Source organism: Aspergillus lucknowensis (genome assembly GCF_044049455.1).
Source record: "Aspergillus lucknowensis strain CBS 449.75 chromosome Unknown BJX67scaffold_67, whole genome shotgun sequence".
In the NCBI taxonomy this organism is placed as follows: domain Eukaryota; kingdom Fungi; phylum Ascomycota; class Eurotiomycetes; order Eurotiales; family Aspergillaceae; genus Aspergillus; species Aspergillus lucknowensis.
In genome coordinates, this window is record NW_027263611.1 from 59,923 (window position 1) to 73,039 (window position 13,117).

At 52.0% G+C, this 13,117-nt stretch overlaps 5 protein-coding genes across 5 annotated transcripts; 4 read left to right on the forward strand and 1 right to left on the reverse strand.

Moving 5' to 3' along the window:
• The first annotated feature begins 146 nt into the window (after positions 1-146).
• Positions 147-2,555, forward strand: BJX67DRAFT_391233 (dextranase). The gene is made up of 2 exons (XM_071034750.1): positions 147-399; positions 639-2,555. The coding sequence occupies exons 1-2, from the start codon at positions 350-352 to the stop codon at positions 2,356-2,358; spliced, it is 1,770 nt and encodes a 589-aa protein (XP_070881436.1). The 5' UTR covers positions 147-349; the 3' UTR covers positions 2,359-2,555.
• A 2,548-nt stretch (positions 2,556-5,103) lies between these two features.
• Positions 5,104-8,838, reverse strand: BJX67DRAFT_375254 (PrpF protein-domain-containing protein; the record flags this gene model as incomplete). The annotated part of the gene is made up of 7 exons (XM_071031668.1): positions 5,104-5,312; positions 5,457-5,931; positions 5,992-6,412; positions 6,751-7,692; positions 7,752-8,148; positions 8,206-8,727; positions 8,787-8,838. 7 exons carry the CDS (start codon positions 8,836-8,838, stop codon positions 5,104-5,106), a joined length of 3,018 nt encoding a protein of 1,005 aa, XP_070881437.1.
• BJX67DRAFT_366290 (uncharacterized protein) lies at positions 8,389-9,292 on the forward strand. The gene is made up of 2 exons (XM_071030381.1): positions 8,389-8,727; positions 8,787-9,292. Exon 2 carries the CDS (start codon positions 8,902-8,904, stop codon positions 9,274-9,276), a length of 375 nt encoding a protein of 124 aa, XP_070881438.1. The 5' UTR covers positions 8,389-8,727; positions 8,787-8,901; the 3' UTR covers positions 9,277-9,292.
• Positions 9,293-9,664: 372 nt separating this feature from the next.
• BJX67DRAFT_385599 (mitochondrial carrier domain-containing protein) lies at positions 9,665-10,741 on the forward strand (the record flags this gene model as incomplete). Its single annotated transcript, XM_071033897.1, has 3 exons — positions 9,665-9,808; positions 9,862-10,193; positions 10,255-10,741. The coding sequence occupies 3 exons, from the start codon at positions 9,665-9,667 to the stop codon at positions 10,739-10,741; spliced, it is 963 nt and encodes a 320-aa protein (XP_070881439.1).
• Positions 10,742-11,108: 367 nt separating this feature from the next.
• BJX67DRAFT_391237 (major facilitator superfamily domain-containing protein) lies at positions 11,109-12,917 on the forward strand (the record flags this gene model as incomplete). Its single annotated transcript, XM_071034751.1, has 5 exons — positions 11,109-11,353; positions 11,404-11,631; positions 11,682-11,755; positions 11,807-12,231; positions 12,293-12,917. 5 exons carry the CDS (start codon positions 11,109-11,111, stop codon positions 12,839-12,841), a joined length of 1,521 nt encoding a protein of 506 aa, XP_070881440.1. The 3' UTR covers positions 12,842-12,917.
• Between the last annotated feature and the right edge of the window lie 200 nt (positions 12,918-13,117).

A 13,117-nucleotide genomic window follows, 5' to 3' on the forward strand; every position in this document is an offset into this window, starting at 1 on the left:
GATGGGAAAATAATGGGCTTTGGCCGACGTAGCGCCGACATCACTCGCACATTGTGTGTTATGGAATTTGATTTACCGTCTGCCTTCCGGAATGCTGCAATCTTGAGGTACAAAGCAGATGTGGTGTAGATCACACCAGGAGGTGCCTCTGAAGAAAGCTACGGCTCGACGATCGCGGCGGATGAATAAATGCCCATCTTGTAGCAGACCATTTTGCTCGGTTCATGAATATACTCTCTGAATTCCCCGAAACTATACTGTTGAGTCACTCGTATGGATGACTTGCCCCGCGAAACACTCAGGAAAGGCGTCAATTCAAAGAGATTGGGCAGAGTGACCCGCTTCCAAGATGTGGCGTCTTCCATCTCCGAGCTTTCCTGGGGAATCCGGGGGTACTCGGTCTCTTCTGCGCCTTGGCCCCGGTATGCGCATTTGAGCTCCTAGGACCATCAACCAGGCTCTCCCGGGTATAGATACCGGGTGGAAGCACGATTTCCTTGGGTAACAGAAGAGACTCCATCTGAATATCTTCTGAGAAGCCCGTTCGACTGCCTTTAAAGCGATATCCCGACGATGAAAGCCTTCCTAACTGCAGCCATGTTCATGGCTGTTGGCGGAACTTGCCTACCTTCCCCCAGCGGGAACGCGACGGCCTGCGATTCTAACCTCTGCACCTGGTGGCATGACTCTGGTGAAGTCAACACCAAAACTAGAGTCCAGCCCGGCAATGTCCGCCAGTCTCACCGTTACAATGTTGAGGTCAGCCTTGCCGGCACCGATGACTTCCGTCCCTCCTTCGTCTACGAGTCAATCCCAAGAAACGGCAACGGACGCATTTACTCGCCCTGGGACTACCCCAACGACGGCACTCTGGGCAAGGACGTGGATGATGGAATCAGCATTGAACCTGATGTTGGCATCACCATGGCATGGTCACAGTTCGAGTATGCTCAGGATGTCGATGTGAAGATCACGCGGCGCGACGGCCAGAGCTTGGGCTCGACCTCCAATGTGATTATCCGGCCCAGCTCCACCAGCTATTCCCTGAGTACCTCAAGTGATGGCGGGATCATCATCCGCGTGCCCAAGGATGACCGCGGTCGTCGGTTCTCTGTTGAGTTCAACGATGATCTCTACACCTACCGCTCCGATGGACAGAACTACGTCTATTCCGGCGGTGATGTGGTCTCTGTTGAACCCAAGAATGGTCTCCTTATCCTTGCCAGTGCCTTCCTGCCCTCCGACAAGATCCCCCGGATGAACAACGACAACACCAAGACCATGACTCCCGGTCCCATCAATGCAGGCGACTGGGGAGACAAGCCAATCCTTTACTTCCCGCCTGGAGTGTATTGGATGAACTCCAACCCACAAGGTGATAAGCCCAAGTATGGGGAAAACCACCTCAAGCTTCACCCAAACACGTACTGGGTACACCTCGCCCCAGGCGCGTACGTGAAGGGTGCTGTCCAGTACACGACCTCGAGCGGCGACTTCTTTGCCACCGGTCACGGTATCCTTTCCGGAGAACACTATGTCTATCAGGCCAACCCTGCGAGTTACTACCAGGCCGTCAAGAGTGACCAGACAAGCCTTCGCCTCTGGTACCACGAAAGTGTGGGCCGACAAACCTGGCACTGCCACGGCCCAACCATCAACGCTCCCCCCTTTAACACGATGGATCTGCACGGAAACAGTAACGACGCCAGCGTCCGCATCGCAGACTACAAGCAGGTCGGCGCCTTTTTCTTCCAGACCGACGGACCGCAGATGTACCCCAACAGCGTTGTCAACGACGTCTTTTACCATGCAAACGATGATGGTATCAAAGCCTACTACTCCAACGTCACCGCCAAGCGCCTCACGATCTGGAAGGTCCACAACGACCCCATAATCCAGATGGGCTGGGACTCGCGCCAGGTAGACGGTGTCGTTATCGACGGCCTTGATATCATCCATACCCGCTACCGCCGCTCCGAGACCGTCGTGCCGTCTGCGATTATTGGAGCATCCCCCTTCTATATGGACGGCAAGACACCCGACACCAGCAAGTTTATCAGCCTTTCTATTTCCAATGTTGTTTGCGAGGGACCCTGTCCATCTCTCTTCCGCATCCAGGCTCTCCAAAACTACCGGGACTTCGAGGTCAAGAATGTCGCGTACCCTGATGGCTTGATCACTGGCAGCTTCGGTCTCGGCCAGAGTATTATCCCCTATGTACCGGGGATGAGAATGGAGCTGCATGTGGAGAATTGGACCATCCGGGGGGAGAAGGTCACCATGGCTAACTTCCAGTCGGATCGCCTGGGCCAGCTGAACATTGCCGGGGAGTACTGGGGCCAGTGGTCCATCGAGTGAGAGATCATTCGCTTTACGGGCCCATTCTTCCGGGGTGTATGGAGGATACTCCCTCTCGCGTTTGGCTGGGAACACTCCAAGTCCAATTGAGCAGTGCCAGTGATACGACTGGCTCTTATTGATTTACTGAGTACACATTCTTTTCTTGCTACACTTAGCCACGGACAAACTTATAAATTGAATTTAAAATGTTCTGAAACTACCTACCAACTTACTGCTTCGTTGAGAGGATTTCAAAACAGAGGTTTAATGAGTTCGACTTGATATTCTGGCGACCTCAAAAATCAACGGTGCTGATAATAGCATGGTTCAAAATTAAAGATACCGCAAGAACTGGTAGCTTTCAGGAAAATGTCGCTCAATCTCAGCCAGACACCAAAATTCTTGCGTCGAATATTTAGCAATCCATAACACTAAAAAGCCTTAGCATTCAACCTGCTCATCATTAACCTTCCTTTCAATGGAGGGAAATATCATGTTCGGTCGGTTCGGTGTTCGAGGCGGGGTTAAAAAGCCGCCATCAGTGCCGCTGCAATATGCCATGTTTCCGCTTCCCACTTGAATGCCCTAATATACGAGTCACAACCCTAGAGTTCGTGGCCGCCATGGACAATGCCATCCTTCATGGGGTGTTCCGGCACTCAACTCTAAAACGATGCATCTACGACTGAAAGAACTGTGTGAAGTCGTAAAGCAGAAGATAAAAGCTCTAGTCGAGCCCAGGGCTTTGCCCGACAACAGTTCCTATGCAACAATCTTCAGCTGTATCTGAGTTGAAGTCTGCCGACGTTCTTGAGATCAGGTGGCAGAATAAGAACAGAGATATAGCGGATGAGCGCGGCCAGGAATACCGGGAGAGGATGCAGATACTGTCTAACCACACGAACGGGCTCCAAAAACGCGACAGCTGACAGCTCTGCAGATTAGATCCCAGATCCGTTGGACCACGACAGATATGGTACCAGGATCTAACAACGCTCTGCGCTATCTGCCAAATGCCCTGCCCAAAGCAATCTTTCTGTCGTCGATGCTTTGCTAGCTAGTACTGTTCCGTACCTTAAGTTTTTAGAGACTCGCCCATCAAATGCCTATAGGGTTGGCATATGGTTCCTAAGGGACTCAGAAAGAGCAATGCTTATTTGGACACGAATCACTTTTCAAATAGACACCTACTATCCCGACTTCGATGCGTTTCTCGGCCCAAATCACGGTATCTTGTTCACTCTTCCGGTCACGGAGAACAAAAGACGAGGGCTGGTGTTAGATCACCAACTCACAATATACTATCGAGACTGCGACGAAATAACCAACAGGTCCGTTCGTCATGCTGTGGGAGCGTGTCACGGCATGACACTCCCTTATAACATGGCCGGTGACTATGTGGCGATGAGTGGCCGATCCCACGCCCCGTTGTCTGAATATAGTGATATGGATCTTGCGGATTTTCGGCACGTTCTCGACTACTTAGCACATATTTCGATATGACAATCCGCGAGATACCCAGTGGAGGCTCTGTTTGGGCTGTTAAAATTAACTACCCACTTGAGCAGGCACTAAAGGCCCATGAAACCTTCACCTCGGTAGCTGTGGATCATGATTTTCCAAGCACTAGGGAAATTTCGAAAGTGTCTGTAGCGCTTGGAGATCCAATATGGGTATGCAGACTCGACCGCGATGAGCTCGAGCGTGAAATGAAGCTGCTGGACGAACCACCACAGAACCCTTGGCAAAACCCCAGCACTGAAATTATTGTGACAGACATAGACGCAGAATCTGAGGATTGGGGCAGGGTCAGACCAGTTTGGAACTTCGATGGGAGTGTCGTACTCCGGCGGGAGTATGGAATGGATTTGGATGTCAAAAGGGCGCAGCACATGTGCCGTTATTGTCTCGAGGTTCTTAAACCACTCTTAGCAAGGTCGTTAGCTGGAGAGGTCCCACACCGAAGTGTCCTGACAGAGATTACGCTTGAGAAGATGATGTCGTGGAGACCAGTAGAGGAACCAAGAGGAGCCCAGGCCACAACGTGGATTTGTCGATCAAATAGGGTCTCGAAGATGGCAAGAGGGAAAACAGCACTCTCGTGTCCTCAGAGTTACTGAAGAAGCATTGTCGAGCTTGAACCAAAAAAAAAAATCTTCGGAAATATTCGGGTCGACGGGAAATCTGTCGGGGTGGTTGTCGGGGTATATTAGAGACATCCCAAAGATCATCGCGCACCCAGCGGGCCTGGTGGAGGTTATCCGCGAAAAAAAAAGAGGCCTCCAATTATGTCTCTACCAGGCCGTGGTTTGAGTACGACAATAGTAAGATCCGAAGGTGGGCTCCATCCCTCAGCCTCAATGGTGAGAATTGCCCGCCCAACAGTATCCCGACTCTCGCGATGACAGGCCAATGAATCAACGGAAGCGTGGTGAGGATGGTATAAAGCAGCCGTGCTGGTGAGATCACGATTCTCGCCCAAGCATTGGTAGTCCTTAATATCTGAGGATTCTGTGTCCAACACGTCATCTCAGAAGATCCCTTGGTCACTGAAATTTGCCTTTGGAGGTTCTAGGCAAGGCGTCCTATATCAGAGGCATCCTGCCCCAGTTCAATAAGCTTTTCTCGTCGCTTGAATACATGCCCTATCTCTAGGCTCCGGTGACACGATCTGCAGATTTCAACCGGGAGAATAAATGGTTACTAGTTCAGTAGCAGTTACAAGGCTGGAAAATATATCGATCTACTTGTTTATCTATCACTCTAAACATAATACCGAATCCTCCCCTCAAATAACCTCCTCGCCGTCCTCGACACTGCACAACTCACCACCCTCTCATCGTTACCCATCACCACATTAACGTTAATAACACCCTTGCTATGCGCAATACGCACTTTTCTCTCGGACCCAAACACCTTCTCCCCGATTTCTTCATCTGGCGGTGGTGTATGTTCTGGAGTTAGCGGTGCTCCTTTCTCCGTAGTAGCAGCGAGCTCTGCGGCGATCGTGCCGGGGCAGCTCAGTGCAACAGCGACAGTGACTGCGCCAGTGAGCTGAAGGCTTGGGTGTGGCAGGCCCATTGAGTAGGCTTGTATGCGGATGTCTGCATTGCTACTGATGGGATCTGCTGTTGGTCGGTAGACAAGGGCGGCTTTGGGTGTCCCGCGGGTCTGGGCAGCGACCTCGACATTTGATGCGAGGCCCATTGCCACGGCAGCTTCGCGACGGATGGATTCCACGAGGTTGTTTTGCGCGGAGTCAGAATGGGAGCTTTGGAGTAGAGCTTTTATTGAGCTCGCATCGATGAGAACAAAGGGATTGGCAGAGTCGATGAGCGTTACGCGGACGCTGAAGGGTGATCGGTCGTGGGAGTGCACCTGAAGGATCTGTTGTTGCTGGTCGTTTGACGGGAACAGCCTCCCTGTCATGCTGCCTATGGGTTCGACGAACGTGCACTTGACTTCACTGCCTGGGTTGCTGACCCCGGGAATGGTATAATCTCCAGCCTCTTCATAGTCTCCCGAGGCATCGAGGGCGACAGTCTCGATCACGATGCGATCTGTGTTTGTATTATATATTCGGACATCCATCTATATAGACTCGTCAATAATCTCTAATATGGTAAAGGCATTATGCTATGCATTGCGTACCTGGGTTTGACCCGGTTGAGTTTGGACAAGCCCTTCTTGCACGGCAAAGGGTGCTACTCCGGCGGTCATGTTCCCACAATTGCCAGTGAGATCTACAGATTCTTTCCCCACCGCAACCTGGACAAAGGTCCAGTCGATATCGGCATCTGGCCGCTGCGAGCGAGAGACAACAGCTACCTTGGAGGTGGTAGAGGTACCGCCACCGACCCCATCAATCTGGCGGGGATCATTCCCTCGAGATCCCAGAGCGGAGATCAGATGAGGAGCCCAGTCTAGCTCACTGGTAGGCAGGTCTTGTCGATGGAGGAATATTCCTTTTGAGGTTCCAGCGCGCATAAGGACACACGGAAGCACATGTCGCTTCGGGCGCCGCTGCATGAATACCTGCTCAGCAACCATAGTGGAGGGATTAGGCCAGAGACTTTCGACACGATTCAGTGGTCTGTGTGCTAGCACATATGGGAGAAAGTCTTTCGAAGTCTTCTTCAGTGCTTGAGTTGACGATGAGCGTGTTTGGAGAATTCGACACGCAGAGTTCATGGCCATGTGGGCGCCCATAGGCTAAATACGACTCCATCACTAGAAGCTTGGATTCGGTTGGCCTAATATATTGGATTCCGGCATACAAATCGAATAGCCGAGCGGCGTTTAACACGTAGATAGGGTCACGTCCTGTGAGTGTGAGTATTGGGGAATGAGTACCAATCCCGCGGGAAAGCGCGTCACTCCCGTCCCGACGGGAACACAGCCCGCACTCACCATTCCGCAAGGGTCAAGCTATCCAAGGACGAGCCGTTGAATCCAAACAGCGGATCATCTAGAGACGCAGACTCGCCACTTATAAATCGCCACCCATGCTGCCACTGGTATATTCCCGGGACTGCCTCAGCCCGATGGAAACCATTAGTGGCAGATATATCTCGACTGGGAGAAGCCTGATGCCCGACGAAAGGCGCGTTATCCATATCTCCCGGGAGATGGGCAACCCCTTGGAGTGGTATTAAAGGAGTTCTTGGAATATGACTAGAAATTCCTTCAATATCGCTCTCTGCCAGTCTGGTGCCGCGCCCGCCATTCTCTTGCAAGAAGCTCTGGATGATCCCGTCTATATCTACCCAGTCAGAATCCGGGGAATACACAACTTGAGTAGGAGACGTGATATTTGCAGGCTCTGTTGCAGCCCCGGTGGCATTGGTATTGCCTGCAGCGTTCTGGGAGTTCGTTAGGTAGATAATATTGCCGTCGACAGGGGCATGATGAGGCTGCTCTTGATCTGATGATCTGCCTTGCAGGCCTGGTCCTAAAGCGTCAATTGATAAATTATCAATAACCACTCCAAGCTTCTTCATCAGATTATGAATTATCATAGCTGCCTTCCTGACGGCCGAGTTTGTCTCTTGATTCTCTTCAAAAACAGCCAGGCAGGTCGCGAGATTTGCGTGTGCCATTGAATCATTCCTACGTCTGGCTGCGATTCGGGTAAGTATTGTCGCCGCGACATATGTCGCATACGATATCAAATATGGGGCCCGTCGGATAGAGAATGCACGATGGTACCCGCGCAAAAGGCTGCTGATATTTGCTGCTGCCGAAGCGCACTTTTTGAAGCAGTCCACAGATATGGTCCGGGACGTGCTGTACAGATGGCCATCTGCCACAAATGGTCTATGCAGCAAGATTACAAGCACATTGAACATTGCGCTAGGAAAGTTATTAGCCTACCGTCGCCACGGATCAGAAAAAAAAAAAAAAAAACTTACTGTAAACTGGACACATGCGGAGGTGGGAAGGCCAAGGTGTGAGACCTGCCGGGGTCGAATCGCAAATGCTCTGGTAAGGATGCTTGCCATTGATCTAGCCGAAGCTGCACCCTGTCCAACATGTTTGCTAGGTCGGTAGGGCTCTGGTCGAAACTGCGTTCGGTGTATATGCAATTCAGAATGTCGCTCATTATGAGAGAAAGCTTGCATAAGAACGTAAATGTCGAAGTGCTATAAGCTGGCGTGCCTGGATAGTCTGGAGCAGACGTTGAGTACGCAAAAGGCATCCAGTGCTCCAGCTCCTCGTATGTATCTAGAAACTTGATGGGAACAAGGGCATCTGTCTCCTTAAGGCTCACCGGGCGGCCTTGGTAAAGGCTTTGAATCTTGTCTACGACTGCGATGCTGGGTTAGTTTCCTGGTCTGTTTCGCTGAAAGTTAGAATCGGACTTACCAAAGGCTCCCCAGAAAATTCGACGCCGAATTTCGAGGTCCTCGTCGGAAAATCGGTGAGTGCTTGTTAGGTCAACATGCATTCCCAGATCAGTCAACATGCGGAAGGCAAGCCCCGCGTACAGCCACGCGGCGCTTCGTTCATCTCCCAGAGCAAAGAGAGAGTTTGTCATAACGAGCAGAGCTTGTATCGTTGTGATATCACTGCAGTCCAGCGCACCACCTAGCAGTTCGCGAACTCGCTCCCGATATTTCCAGCCGGCGGTGCGAACGTCGTTGGGGTCTTTGCGAACTTCCAAGCGTGGGCTAAATTTGGCAGCGCCAAAGTAGATCGCATTCAGCAGAAGCTTGGAGAAGTAGGGACCATTACAGGCCATATCCCGCATGAACGCCGGGCGATACGTGATGAGAAAGGAGTGGTGCTGGCGATTCCAGTGAAGGGAGAGAAGATGCATTCCGAGATCTGGATCAACACCATCGAAGTCGAGCTTGTTCTGGACGAAGTTTAGCTGTTCCATTTGACCTGCACTCAGTTTAGTGACCGCACAACAGTGAGTAAAGGAAGGTATAGATTGATCATACGTTGTTTTGCCGCCTCCGCAACAAGGCCGCGTTCCACCCAGTCATCGGACATGCGAGGACGATGATCGGCCACTGAAGGCCGATCCTGAGTGTGCTCTTCAAAGAAAGCACTTGTATGTCCATGATAGCTGGAGACGCCATTCGCAGAAACCAAGATACGAGCGACGCGAGCGCGAGACGGTGTAGTAGCAACACTGGTTTCGTCCAGACTACCATCAGGACGAGTACCGGTTGCAGCTACGACCTCAGAGTCTGGCAGGTCACAGACATCTTCAACAGTGTGCTGGGTCTGGGGCGTCTGGGGAGATCTGTGATTATCGACCACGGGGGTGAGATTCTCCTGTGTCTTGCGACCAGTGTAGCGAGCGCGACCAGCCTCGCGCGCCGCTTCGCTAATCGGTTCGTACACGCAGTCCTGTGCATATGTTTTGCAATTGATGCATATAGGCTTTTCACTATTGCATTTGATCTGTTATTCCTGGGCGATTAGTAAGGTTCGGCAGAAGCGATCAAGGCCAACCTGCACCTTCCGTCTGCGGCAAAACGAGCACGCCTCAGGCGCTCGTCGTCGACGGCGGGAGCGAGTCGACAACGGCTGCGAGGTGGGAGTGGAACTGTTCCCGGCCGAAGGGTCCATATCTCGATCTCGAAAAAGTAAATCGCGCGATGCCCTTGCAGATACATTCGGTGAGAAATTTTGACAGGCAAAGCGGGGGACGGGAAGACGGGAGAGGTTTGGCATGATAAGTTGGGACGAGGAGATCCCGCGGGTGTTACCCTGTCCATATATCGCATTGAACGCAATATACAAAGGGGATAACTGAATATCCGTCCATGCGACTTTCTTTCTGTGTTTGCAAACTGCATAGACCTCAGCCATGGCGACTATCTCCGAAAACAAACTTCCAACCGTGGTCCCTGCCGTGCAGAGGCAGCGACAAGAGAAGCCCAAGAAGGCAATTGCTCCTGGGGTCTCCCTCACTGCAGGTGCTGTCGCTGGTGCTGTCGAGGCAGCTACTACGGTACGGTCTACGCTTCACCGCGTCCACAAGGATACTGCCTAACATATCGGTAGTACCCCTTCGAGTTCGCCAAGACCCGCGCACAGCTCAGCCGGAACATTGCTGGCGGTACTTCCGCTCCGGTCTCCAAAAATCCCCTTGCCGTGATTTCCCAGACGGCGCGCCAGGATGGGATTCGGGCCGTTTACACGGGGTGCTCAACTCTAATCCTTGGCACGGCGTTCAAGGCCGGGGTGCGTTTTCTGTCATTTGACTCCATTAAGAACGTCCTCGCCGACGCGGATGGGCGACTCTCTCCCGCTCGGGGTATCTTGGCTGGCATGGTCGCGGGTACGGTGGAGAGTGCGGTTGCCGTCACACCTACGGAGCGGATCAAGACTGCTTTGTGAGTACTTCTTGCTTGGTGAGCAGGTTTTTTTATGTGTGTGTGCGTGCTGATGGGATAGGATTGATGACGCACGCTCATCAAGCGGCCGTCGGTACAAGGACGGGCTCCATGCTCTTCGTACCATCATCGCGGAGTCTGGGGTTAAGGAAGTTTATCGTGGGCTGCTGTCTACGACACTCAAGCAGTCTGCTACGTCAGCCGTGCGTATGGGCTCATACAATGTGATCAAGGAGGTTGTCTCGTCGCGCACGAACCTCAAAAGCACAAGTAACCCAGTTCTCACGTTCGGAATGGGTGCTACGGCTGGGATAGTAACGGTCTATATGACGCAGCCGTTTGATACGATCAAAACGCGTGCTCAGGGGGCGAAGGGAGCATCTACCGTGGAAGCACTGCGGGATGTTATGAGAGACGGAGGCGTAAGGGCATTCTGGCGGGGTAGCTCTATGCGGTTAGGGAGGTTAATTCTCAGCGGGGGAATAGTGTTCACTGTATATGAGAATGTTGCGGCACTGCTGAGCCCGGGGACGACGATACGATGTTGATATGATTCAGACATAGATTCCCTCCGCACATGAGAGAAAAAACTTCGCTCTCTGGATTCTACAGTCATGCGAGAGAGGTACTCTGCCAAGATATGCGATCGGGCGTCCTCCGTCTTGCCAACCTCATCCCGTCTTGGTCATGACCGCCACACAATGCGTTGACAGTGGCGACTTTTCTGTTCCCGCGGGATCGTTAAAGTTTTTCTGGGGCCCCGCAACTCAACTGCCATGTGCACCCCGCCCAACCCCATGACAGCTGTTGGAGATGTCGTCAACTATATAATGAAGGAAAGCATTCCCTCGAACGGCAGTGCCAACCTGGCAGATCAGTGCAGGATAAAGACAACACCGAAGCAAACCTGCCACCATGCAGCCGGAACGCAATCCCAGTGCGGACAAGAAGGAAGCGCCTGAAAACGGGATATATATAGAGGATGTCTCAGCTGCCACACAGCAACGTGCCGAGGGGTACACCCCACCAGAGGTAATCCAGGCACGGTTCGAGCTCCTCCGCAACCTGGGCCCTGATGAGATGGCCGCGCTCAACAAGCGTGTCGTCAAAAAGATCGATTGGCATATGATGCCCTGTGTCACACTCATGTTTCTCATGAAGTACGTACATACCTTCTTCCCCTCGGAACGCATTACACTAACTATGGTAGCTATCTCGACCGTATTAACGTCTCCAATGCTCGCCTAGCTGGTCTGCAAGAAGATCTGAACATGAGCGACACCATTTGGAACGCAGGCATTTCAACCTTCTACGTCGGTTATCTTATTGGCCAGCTTCCCGGAAACATGATCATGGCCAAGTCCAACCCGCGCTGGTTTCTCCCCGCTGCTATGTTCTTGTGGAGTACCGGGACCATCTGCATGCCCGCAATGACCAAGTAGGCGCCGTCGGTATATCTGATGAGGATCTGCATCTAACTATTGCCAGCGGTGCGGGCTTTTGCGTCGTCCGGTTCTTTATCGGCCTAACAGAGGCACCGTTCTTTCCTGCACTCACGCTTTGTAAGTCTACTTCAGAGAGGCTTCCTGCTTTCCCCAAGCTAACAAACATAGTAACATCCTCGTGGTACACGAAAGAAGAATCCCCTATGCGGATGGCAATCTGGCACGCCGGTAACACCATTTCAAACATTATATCCGGCTTCCTTGCCGCAGGCATCCTCGAAAACATGGATGGCGTAGCAACCCTACACGCCTGGCAATGGTTCTTCCTAATTGAGGGAATGGCATCGATCATCATTGCCTGCATAGCGTGGATCTTCCTCCCCGGGTGGCCACACAACACTCGCTTCCTAACGCAGCAAGAGCGCGAGATGGCACAGTACCGTGTCCTTGTGTCGAACGGCGGGCACGATGAAGCCATAGGCGGGACCTGGGATGGGCTTAGAGATGCGGTGAAAGACCCATTTACCTGGTTCTTCTGCCTTATGCATTTTGCGCTCGTTACGGCGCAGAGTTTCAAGGACTTCCTGCCTTCAGTGCGTATTGACCTTGCCCTTTCCGCCTACCAGCCACTATCTAACCATGAACTCCATTCAGATCATCGAAACCTTCGGCTTCGATACAATGACCACATACCTCGTCCAAGCGCCCCCCTACGCAATAGCTTACATCTTCGCGTGTCTTGCCGCATGGTCGTGCGGCCGCCTCCAGGAATCTACCTGGCACATTGTCATCCCAATCATCTTCTCCGCGGCAGGCTGCAGCATCCTAATTAGCACACTCAATGTCGGCGCCCGGTACTTCGGGATAATCCTTCTAATCTGCGGAACATACAGTGGACTGAACCTGCAACTTTCATGGGAAACAACCGTCGTCCCCGCTCCGCGTGCCAAAAAGGCCGCCCTCATCGCGATTGCGAATTGCATTAGCCAGTCGAGCCATTGGTTCAGTCCATATTTTTATCCAACGAGCCAGGAGCCGTATTATCGCATGGGTGGAGGGTTGGTGATTATGGGATGTGCGCTTGTGGCGCTTTCGGCGTTTGCAGTGAATTGGCGTGGGAGAAGGCTGAATCGGAAATTGGACGAGGCGGAGGGGTGGTCAGAGCATTCGGGGGTTGAGAGGGGATGGAGGTATAAGCTATAAGTGATATACGGGTGCCAGAACTCGAATTACTACATCTATGGCTCTAGTATCATTATTATGAGGATCTGAGGGTTGCTTTTTTGTTCCTGCGAGTCTACGCCAAAACATTGCCTTCTCCCAGGCCCCAAGTCCCATGAGTCTTTTGAAACGATCATTAAATGAAAGATGTTTGAATTTCCACGAACAACGGCCCTCTAATGGACCATATATAGATTGTAGTATTTTATGTTTTATAGGCCCTGCTTTTGAACCGCTATAAATCGTGCATTACACTAC

Excerpts from the sequence above, each read along its gene's own strand:
- BJX67DRAFT_366290 (XM_071030381.1), top strand. The coding sequence starts at position 8,902 with ATGTCCATGATAGCTGGAGACGCCATTCGCAGAAACCAAGATACGAGC.
- BJX67DRAFT_391233 (XM_071034750.1), top strand. The coding sequence starts at position 350 with ATGTGGCGTCTTCCATCTCCGAGCTTTCCTGGGGAATCCGGGGGTACT. Across the intron at positions 400-638 it reads GGGGAATCCGGGGGTACTCG|CGGGAACGCGACGGCCTGCG; the intron begins GTCTCTTCTGCG and ends ACCTTCCCCCAG.